Source organism: Acyrthosiphon pisum, chromosome X (genome assembly GCF_005508785.2).
Source record: "Acyrthosiphon pisum isolate AL4f chromosome X, pea_aphid_22Mar2018_4r6ur, whole genome shotgun sequence".
Lineage (NCBI taxonomy): Eukaryota > Metazoa > Arthropoda > Insecta > Hemiptera > Aphididae > Acyrthosiphon > Acyrthosiphon pisum.
In genome coordinates, this window is record NC_042493.1 from 25,995,659 (window position 1) to 26,006,405 (window position 10,747).

Consider the following 10,747-nt stretch of genomic DNA (forward strand, 5'->3'; position numbering starts at 1 on the left):
CCCCTATTGGCTTTTAAGTTTTTATAATGTTAATACATATCGTATGCAGTCGAAACTGCAGTTGTTGGCGTATATTAATATTTTTCATATACTCTGTAACGCGTATAAATGTACGTTAACGGAAATTCACAAAATCGATCTAGGCACATAGCCTAAATTTAAAGTAGGTGCATCCAATATGTATCGCTCTACATAAAATATGAACATCGATGGAGAGACGGTATAATTTGTATGCATTAATTTATATTTTACCTAGTTTTCTTCGCGATAAAATATATATATTGAATTCCACCGCATGTTAAATTTTGATATTATTAGTTATAATGGAAACTACAGTTCGGCCAGCTACTGCTATATAATAACCACATAACAAGTAGCGATCACCTCCAACAGGTATATTTAAAAAAAAAATAAGGGCACGTCTGTTATGTAATAAATAACAATAATATAAATATATATGATACGTGTATAATAATATGTATTATATTCGCGATACTCGCGTGACGTGTGAACGTTGGACGAGTTACAATGAGCGTATTTGCGCACAGTGCAAATCGAACCACAAAATAAGCACAAAATCGGCAATCAGCGCGGACTATTGTCACACACACACACACACACACACACATGTACCCCGAAATAATATATTTATGACGTGTATTGTGTACACATTTTTAATAATATAATGCGACCGCCTCTTTACACGCGGCTCGATGTCAATATTCGAATAAAAAAAAAACTCGACATTAATTTTCTATGGCGTCATATGACGTATATCACCACGGGTAGGTCGGTATATAATAATATAATATTGTAATATATAGAAATACCTGCACGTTTTAATATTATTCGGTGTCCGGTCACAAAATTGTCAAAAAGCCACCACCATAATATAAAGGTGAGAATTATTATTGTTTTTTATTGGCGACACCTATGTAGGATATATTATATATGCGCTGGAACACACACACACACACACATTTGTGTATATATAAGCGGTATAATGGTTATAACCAGTCGAGAGACCCGCTGCACATTCACGTTTTATTATATTTTATTCATCGCGTTATTATACTCGTATATTATTGTTCAATACTACCTCAGTGCGCGCTCGCGTGATGGTGTGCAGTGGATATAATATATACGTACCTACGGTGAAAAAAATTTTTCATCTGTTTGCGAGGTCGCGTATAGCCGGTACAATTACACTATATTGTAGAACTTTACAACCCAATACTATTATAATATAAGCATCACAGCAGCATATGTTATATTAAAGGTGAATGATACATTTTGAGAAGAGCGCGCCGTGGCATACAATATTATAGTAATACACTAATTATCTGACAATGTTTGAAAAATATTATAAATGTTGTAACACTATAGATTCAATTTCCTCAGACTTTTGGAAATATTCAGCTGCAATATTAGGTATATTCAATAATATATACAGAATTTACTTTTATACCACGATGTTCAATGTAGTACCTACATCCAAAATATTATTAGTACTTTTCACTATTTAACCGACATTTTTTTGACGTTGAGAAGGGTTTGAGATATATTTGTCATTACATAATTTCACCAGAAAAAAAGGACTTTGGGGAATCCATCACATCATCACACCGATGTTATCTTTTGTTATATATCGATCGCTTGGAACATAATATTAAACATGTGCGTAAAAAAATTAATTCTGTAAATCATTTGATTAAAACGTGTATGTACGAACGAAATCCGAGACGCGCAACGTATTTGTTCGTAAAGATATTTTATCATAAAGGTATGTAATAATAATAATAATATGTAGGTAATACGAGATAACACGCGTCATTTATACGTCAGCAGTGTTTGTATATAATGTATAATTCATTAGTATCTATACACAATAAGGAGTGGTAATGTGATGGCAGTGTCACCGACTCAATATACGCACGCCTTTATTATAATTACATTTAAAGATTGGACTGTGGCGATGTCAACGGAAACGTGTATGTGGAACATAGAAACTTTCATTGCAGCTAGTAGGTAGCTGATTATAATATATTATTATTGTGTTTGTAACAGCGGTACCGCGGGCTAATGCGCCCGTATATTTTACCTCCTACTGTAGATACACGTCGGCGGTATCATATTATTGTAGGTTAATAATGTTAAAATACATCATTACCACCTAAATAGTTTTCAAAGTAAGTATAGTGTACACACAATAAGTTGTATGATATTCTATAAAATAAAAGACTCTATATTATAATTAATCAGGATTTTTTGACGTCGGGGAGCGTAGACCGGACGTGACAGGCCTAACAACGAATTTAAAAAATATCTCGGTGAAAATATATACATTTATGTAAATAAGTTTGATAAACATAATATATTATTAACCACTTTAATCGAAAACCTAAATAATACCTATAATTACACAATCGGAATGAACTAATTCGCTCATTTTTTAAGTATGATATATTATTTTTGTGAATTTATTTGTATGTATAAGGTATACATAAACGTCATAACTCATAAGCAAACAGTAGGTACTAGGTAGTTGGTATTTTAGTTATTACAGTTGTATAGCAACATAATATTACAATTATTATCACGAAGTGTTTGCTTATTGCGTTTAAATAATAAACGAATAATATATTATTAAAGTAATAAGAACTACACTATAACATACCGAGTTTGTATATAAAAACTCATAAAATGTAGAACGAAGAACGAAAATCTGCAGGCCGTGTTGTAATTTCAAAATAGGTCTCAGGCTTATAAACGTTTGAACAATCAAAGCTCATCATAACATACTATTTTATAATAGTACCTATATTATAGATTCATGTCTGATGTTAAATTATTGTGTGTATATAGATATTATTTGTATATATCTAGGTACAAACACTTATAAGTCTCTTCGCGACTTCGTATACCTATTGCAGTATAAGTAAAGACACGAAATAAATATACGGGAATGACGCAATAGCTTAATATACTATTATTATAGGTATATTACTGTATAGAATGCTCTTTATTCTCTGCAACAATGGAACATATAATATTATATAACTAGTATTATGGCATGGGCCATGCCATAATATTTCCCTAAATAGACACGGCTTACTTATATACACTCGTAGATATGTACAGTCAAACGTACAAATAATACGATACGATTCCCGAGATTATGCAAATATCTACCTATACACCACGACCGTCTGCTAATGGACGGCTCAAAATGTAAGTTTCGTGGGTGTCTCGTGGACAGTAGGGTCATGGAGCTAGGGTGCAGGGACAACGTCGCTGCACATCTCCGGGGATTATTATACATTATGCTGTTGTTATTATTTCTGTGTTCTCGAAATCACAGTCACAGAGGAAAGAGTCTGAGGGTAATTTATCAATCATTGTGCCATGTATCACGTTTACAAGACTGACAAACTCGCACCTATGGTGCGCGCACCTCAGGGATTATGGGTGGACGATGCGGGTATATATAAAATATTTTCTTATTTTATAAATACAATAAAATAATGTGTCTACAATATATTTATCGTACATATTATCATATATAATATACGTCTCGAATGCACTCTCGATTGATATGCGTCCGAATAATAATAATAATAATAAAACGGCCGAGTCACCGCTGTTGTACAGGTTACGTGGGGAAAACGGGTAGGTATGTCGGTCGTAGGCATTATAGCGACTATATATAATATAATATATATATTATATTATACTGTCGGGCGGTAAAACCATCGTTTTGTAACAAGTTATATTGTCGCGCGCACGAATTGCACGGTGGCGGCGGCAGCGGCGGCAAAGGATTACAAGAAGGGTAACGAGTGTTGCGCCGAAAGGATATATTATAGCCCCTATTAGGTACATACATTGATAAACTGCAGTTAAGAACGATATATTATCGCAACCCCGCGGGCAGAAAGGTTTGTGCGGACAGAGGAAAAAACGCACAGCGTGATTTCGGGTCCTATAGGTATATATATATATTAATATTATTAGATACACACTGAGGATACGGTGGGGGCATACACTATGTGACGTTTTCTCTTATTCCCGAGGACAATAGCCACGAAGGAGTAAAGATACATCGATAATAGAGAGAGATAGTGTGAGAGAGAGAGTACGCGGAGAGAAAAACGTAAAAATACTCCAGCTATCGTTTATTTACAAAGAATTGTGCACGGTTTTTTTGTGTGTATGTATAGTTATGTATAGTACACACACACACGGGGGAGACGCAAAGTATTTAGCCACAATATATATAAATGACGAGGATCGCGCGACGTAACCGATGGGGCGCGGTGTGAGGTCTTGACGAGCGTGGTTTTATCATCTCTCCATGAAAGGGACAATAGCCGCTTGTATTATATGCCTTTTAACAACGTCAAAACACACACTCACACATACATATATGATATAAATACACGTATTTATGTGTGAGCGCGAGCGCGTGTGTGTGTGCTGCTACTCTTTTGGTTCTATATACACACTCACACACACACAAGCGCATTATATTATACGTATGCACAATAATATAATAAAAATATATAATACGCGTTCTATACGCGCGGCGGTCTGTCTCGGTATCTCGCGCTCGCGCCTCCGAGAGACCGTCCACCGTGCACCTATACCTATACCAGCTATGGCGTTTGAGGAATTCACGAGGACTATTAACTTCTGCCGCGGCAGCCGTTCGCTGCATTATATTATTATTTTATCATCGTCATATACACACGCTGTACGGTAGAAATATATATATATATAATAATATATGTATATATATAAAATATGATATCGCCATATGGGTATATTATATTATGTACCTACCTCCTATACACACCTACATAATATATTATACGCGCGAGGTGGACCTACAGCGGCGAAATCAACTGTGGTAACGCACGATTAGAATATAATATATATTATTATAACATAATAATATGATCGATGTGGTATATCAGCGAGACCGCCCTCTTTGTCGTGACGTCATCTGTCCCTTCGAGTTATCCGTTAGCTGTAAGCGGTTAACCTATATATCAGGGGTGGCCAAATGGCGGCTCGCGTCATAGACTTTTGCGGCTCGCATCTTATCGTAACATTAGACGTAAATTAACGTAAGTCAAGATGTAAAAAAAAAGGTCATATGACTTTTTTTTTTTTTACATCTTGGCTCTTCCATTTTTATTAATATATTTGGTGGCTCGCGAGTCTCTTCTCGCTGGCCACCCCTGCTATGTATGGATAGGTATATTATGTAAGGAATGTCATCGTCGTCACATGATATTTTATAAAAGTTTTTTATCGGTAGAGTCGGTCGAGTCGGGTCCTAGAGTTGGTCAAGTAGGTATATTTCATTATTCTATAGTTGGTATAGTTCCGGTAGACGAAACGTCTGGCCGTACCGTGTAGCATATTATAGTTCCTTACATAACATATAATAATATTATAAGATTATGTATGTATAGGTATAATTATAATGTACATGCCGTGTTTGATTGAAAATGTTATACGTGGGGTGAATAAGTTATAACGACCATCGTATATGTAAATATGCGAAATCTGATGTCATCGCGTGGCGTGGTATTTGGGTATACACGAATCGATATTATAGAAATTCTAACAGCTGTAATTGACCCAAGTGTATAAAAAAGACTAATAATATAATTGTTATAAATAATAAATAGATTATTATTTATTACTGGTGGTGGGTCGTTTCGGAACATCGATAAAACGTCATTAATAATAACTTCTGTCCTATGTATACTTTTATTCCTATATTTATAAATGTGTGTGTCAGGGCATGCACGATGCGTATAAACACGCACGATTCAGTTTTATATTATTTTATGTGGACGTCCCTTGTCGAACTCGTCTAAAATGTATAATACCAAATCAATAATAAGTACCGTATGATACCGTAATGATATATTTTTAGGTACCTATATTGTAATAACTTATGCCTAATACTTAGTGCATTTTTTTATTTTCGTGCGAATTAATGAGTCGTATTATTATTTATGGATTCATGATAATAATTTCTTATTTTATTGTTAAGTATATAATATATATATATAACCCACTCATGTGAATATTAATGCAATGGGATAATAGTTAATAAATATTATATGATAGTATTGATTATTATAGTATTGTATAAAAAGGCATAAGTACTATAGTCTAACGATATTACTAAAACATTATTTTGACGATTGCATAAAATATTGTGTAAGTATCTAATTCCTATTCTCTGTCTAAAATCAGTATGATGATTTTTTGAAAAGAATTCAAGAAAGTAAATAGCTGGTACCCACGGAATAAGTAATAACACACATGAAATCAATCGAAAATTAAAGCGATAGTGAACTCGACGTACAAACACTTTGTACAGATTTTATAAATATATATATATAGATAGCTAAATAACCTATATAGATTATAATCGATTAGATTTTTGTACCAACATCGAATACATATTACAATAACAAGAACAAAAAACCTTTAGCCAATTTTAATCCACAAATTTCAATACATAACAAGTTTTTTGCAGATTAAAAATATTTGGTTGATAATTGTATTATACAGGATATAAATATATATTTTGTATACAGATATTAATTCAGCACTTCAAGCATTTGCTTTTCTTCGGCTTTACTTAAAAGTTAAAATATTCCAAATTTCCAACGGTCTAATAAGTAATAAATAATAGTAAAAAGGAAGATTTTAAGAGGCAACCCGCTTTTTTTAAGCGAGGAGAGTAAAAATGTTGAAATTTTTTTTATTTATTTTCATGTTTTAAAGTGCTTTTACTTTGGGCTTATTCTGATTATTTTAGGCACTTCAAGTCCTTGTATATAGAAATTTGTTTATTCCATGTCATATATGCATATACAGAATTATATGCAATATCCACACACAGACATAATATAATACAGGTAGGTACTTTCTAGAAATTATAATGACGTTTTGGAAAATGTGGTACTTACATCTAAATGTATGGATAAAATATAGGTAACTATATATTGAAGTGCGTATTGCCATGAAATGCGAATATATACTGAACGTTATATTACCTAATTACATATATCATACGTCTGGCAAATTATACACAATAATACCTACATAATTTGTAATAAGATATATTTATTTTACATATATAGTATGATACATACCTTCCGGTTTTGGTGATGATCATTTCCGTACCCAATTCGTGAAATTTGGACCAGAGCTCTTTTGAGACGGACTCAAGGTAGCATTCTGTGGATGCCAAATCCGGACTGGTACATTTTGCCAACATTGTTGCCAGGTTCTTGGAGGTGGTCTGTGCAGAATCATGTGGAGGCGGCGTCCGGTCACCATCTTCAGATGAAGCGCTAACCGTTTCTCGGCTTCTCTTTTTCTTCGAACCACTAGCCGTGCCATTTTGCTTTCCGGTACCCGCGTCCACCGAAGACCGGCGATGATAGCGGTTGGCAGCCAAGTCTTCTGGTTCCGAAGTCTCGACGACGTCCACTTCAATGTCCAAATCTTCAGTCCCACCCATCGAACCTTCGCCCTCCGTGCCTGCACAAAATTCAATAGTAATATGTAAATAAATAATAACATTTCACCTACATTGCACTATAATAGTTGGTAACTACTACTTATATATACAAATATATATTTAATATTTGGTATACATTTGTAGTGTATACTAAATATTTAAAATAATAATAAGTAGGTATGTTTGTAGCAAAAATAATATATATGTAAATAAATATATGTATAGATAGGTACTATGTGAAAACATTTAGTTCATATATAAATAACTATATTTCAGCTAGGTAGGTACTACGCAGTTAAATAAATTATTATATTACAATAAATTATAATACTGAGCATCATTGATTTTAATGAAAGTCAATTGGTTTTCAAAAAACTTACCTGAATGATAATAATATTATTATATAATAGCAGTATTTAAAGAAAATATGTGATTATGTATGAAATATATTCTGCAGAGTTTAATCGTCGTATTATAATGTATATAAATAGGTACCTAATATTCCAACGTATTGCAATATTATAATTGTATTTTTGTACTATAGTATATTATTATGCCCATCAACATAAGTATAGGTAGGTAATAATAATATTATTATCATTCAATTATACAATATTGTCGTTGTTTTTAGTGGCCTAAAAAAAGTTTATTTATACTAAAATATTTATTTATAAGTTATTACTTATTAGACATAACTCGCAACGATATATTATGCTACATACCTAATCTGCATACCTACACCTTCAACAAATATATTTGTAAAAATATCAACAAAGCATAATGAAAATGAAATTGTCCTGTGACAAAATAGTTTTGTATTTTTGTACTAGGTACCCAGGCGCGGACTGGTAAAAAAGGGCGCGGGATGCTACATAATTTAAAGGGAAAATAAAACAAATTTTAGGGGCAAATTTTAAATATGTAGGTTATTTATAAAATATTTAAAAATTTTCTTTTGTTTTAATAAAATATTGTAATTACGTTAAAAATGTAAATAGGTGCCAAATTACAACAAACATTCAAAAATTTACAAATTTACTAAGTTCTACAGTTGTATGGTAAAAAAATAAAAATAAATTGATGGTCCGTTATTACACATAACACATTCAAATATTATATTTAATTACTTTTAAAATATCATAAATCCGATTTTAAGGATTGCGACATAGGTAGGTAGTAGATATTATATGATTATATGACTAAACAAAGATATACTTGATACTTAAGTGCAATACTCATATATCTCAGTTATACTGATATGCATTTTTATGTTCACCTGTAGTACAATAACTATAATATTAATAAAAATAATAAATTAACCAAGACAAACTAAAATCTTTAAAAATTGAACCTTGAAAACTGTTAAATTCAAGCAAAAAATAACTAACAAAAATATATTATATATTGCTGCGATTGTCTGTCTTTGTCTAACACATGCGGAATATAGAAACAACAACCAAACGCCTGACAAAAATTAAGGTACTTCTAGTTGTTGATATAAAATATGTTTACTTTGCATCGGTCGAAGCACTTTTTCTAATAATAAATTAATAAAGTATATTTAATGTATATAAAAAGCTGCTCAAACTAATTAACCTATTTTCTTACTGGCTAGGTACCTACTTCAAATGTATTCTTTTTTCTTTATGATTGTTATAGTTATTAGTAATAATATTTGTAATAACTTATTACATAAATAATAGATCTACATCTACCTTAGATTTTATCAGAGATTTTAACCTTCTCCTTCAAAAATCAGATAAATTTTAGGTGGACACATTTATACCGATAGGGGCAAATATATTTTAGGGCAAGGGATGCTGTAGCATCCCAGCATCCCAGCCAGTCCGCGCCTGTAGGTACCTATAATGTAGCTATAGAATTAAAATATAGAATATTGAAATAAATAGGATACACAATATACAGTAACTAGATAATATATTGACAGTTTTTTTTAGACAATTTTTCAATGCTTACTATATATGATGTCAACAGGAAATTAATGAATACAAAAACAAAAACTGTAGTTATTATGGTAGCAATACTAAATTTCTTCCAAGCTAATAAAAATACTGTGGCTAATATTATATGGGTAAGGTATTCACAATAAAGCTATATCGTAGGGTATTGTGGATATTTAATATCTATAAATTTATTATTATGTGCCTAGTCTAGGTCTAAGACTTGTAAACGTCGAAAAAAACAGAAAACATGGTTACATAATATTTTATTATGCATTGATAAGTCGAGCAGATTTTATAATATACAAAAATATTTTGGCACTCACCGAACATGATGTTGTGTCTCGAATCGGCGGCAGTGGCGGCGGCGTCATCTTTGCGCATAATTGCGTCGATCGAAAAGTCCGTGGGCTTTTTGATCGCGCTGGCGGGATGCTGTTCCTGGTTAGCCGTGCCCATTATCATATTATTACCGGTGTTTAGGTATCGTTACCGTACCTATGCGGCCGGCGAAGCGGTAACGAAAAACGGACGGACGGATTATATACCTAGGTATCCACGACACGGTATACCAGGACAGGGCAGACAAATCGCGATTCCTATATAATAATATGAAATTCCGTGGATACACCTAATGCTGCAGACGGCGAAAAACACTCGCAAACCGTTTGACGAAACGGAACGTATTTTCGTAACTGCGGGTCAAACGCGAACGGCTTTGGCGTCGGCGGCCGTCGTCGACGTCGACTTACGGGCCATATCGTGCGGTGTGCGTGCCGTTATAATAATAATATAATATAATTATGGAAAAAAAAACGCGGCGGTGACGGAACGGACGTGCCGATAGCGAATGCGATCACCGCGCCCGTGGTCGACTGATGGGTACAGGTTTGGTATACGGTTGCGTCGCCGTCGTCGGTCGTCGTGTACGCGGTGCGACGTGCGTGTGCGGTGTGTGCGGCCGGTCGGTCGGGTTAACGTTGTGATACTAAAACGCGGCGGCGGCCAGTGCGCAGGTCGAGACGTTCGGTGGTGGCGGCGGCCGCGGTCCCGCAGAGCACAGCCCACCGGCAGCGGCCGCGGGGGGTGGGGCGTGGCCGTCCGGATATCGATCTCGCCCCCCCCCCAACCCTCACCGACCGACCGACCACTCGACGGGGCTCGATCCGATGGGCGTGCACCCGTCGTCCCGCTGCTTCTACGCTGCCCACAAATACAGCGCGGCGGTCTG

The 10,747-nt window shown here is 34.3% G+C and overlaps 1 protein-coding gene across 1 annotated transcript in view; it reads right to left on the minus strand.

Moving 5' to 3' along the window:
• Positions 1-10,509, minus strand: part of LOC100167857 (T-box transcription factor TBX20) — a 67,636-nt gene extending 57,127 nt beyond the window's left edge. Inside the window, exons 1-2 of the mRNA XM_001943301.5 lie at positions 9,843-10,509; positions 7,185-7,575 (exon numbers count right to left, since the gene is read on the minus strand). Of these exons, the coding sequence (XP_001943336.2) occupies positions 7,185-7,575; positions 9,843-9,981 (530 nt within the window). The 5' untranslated portion in view covers positions 9,982-10,509. The remainder of the gene's footprint in view (positions 1-7,184; positions 7,576-9,842) is intronic.
• Between the last annotated feature and the right edge of the window lie 238 nt (positions 10,510-10,747).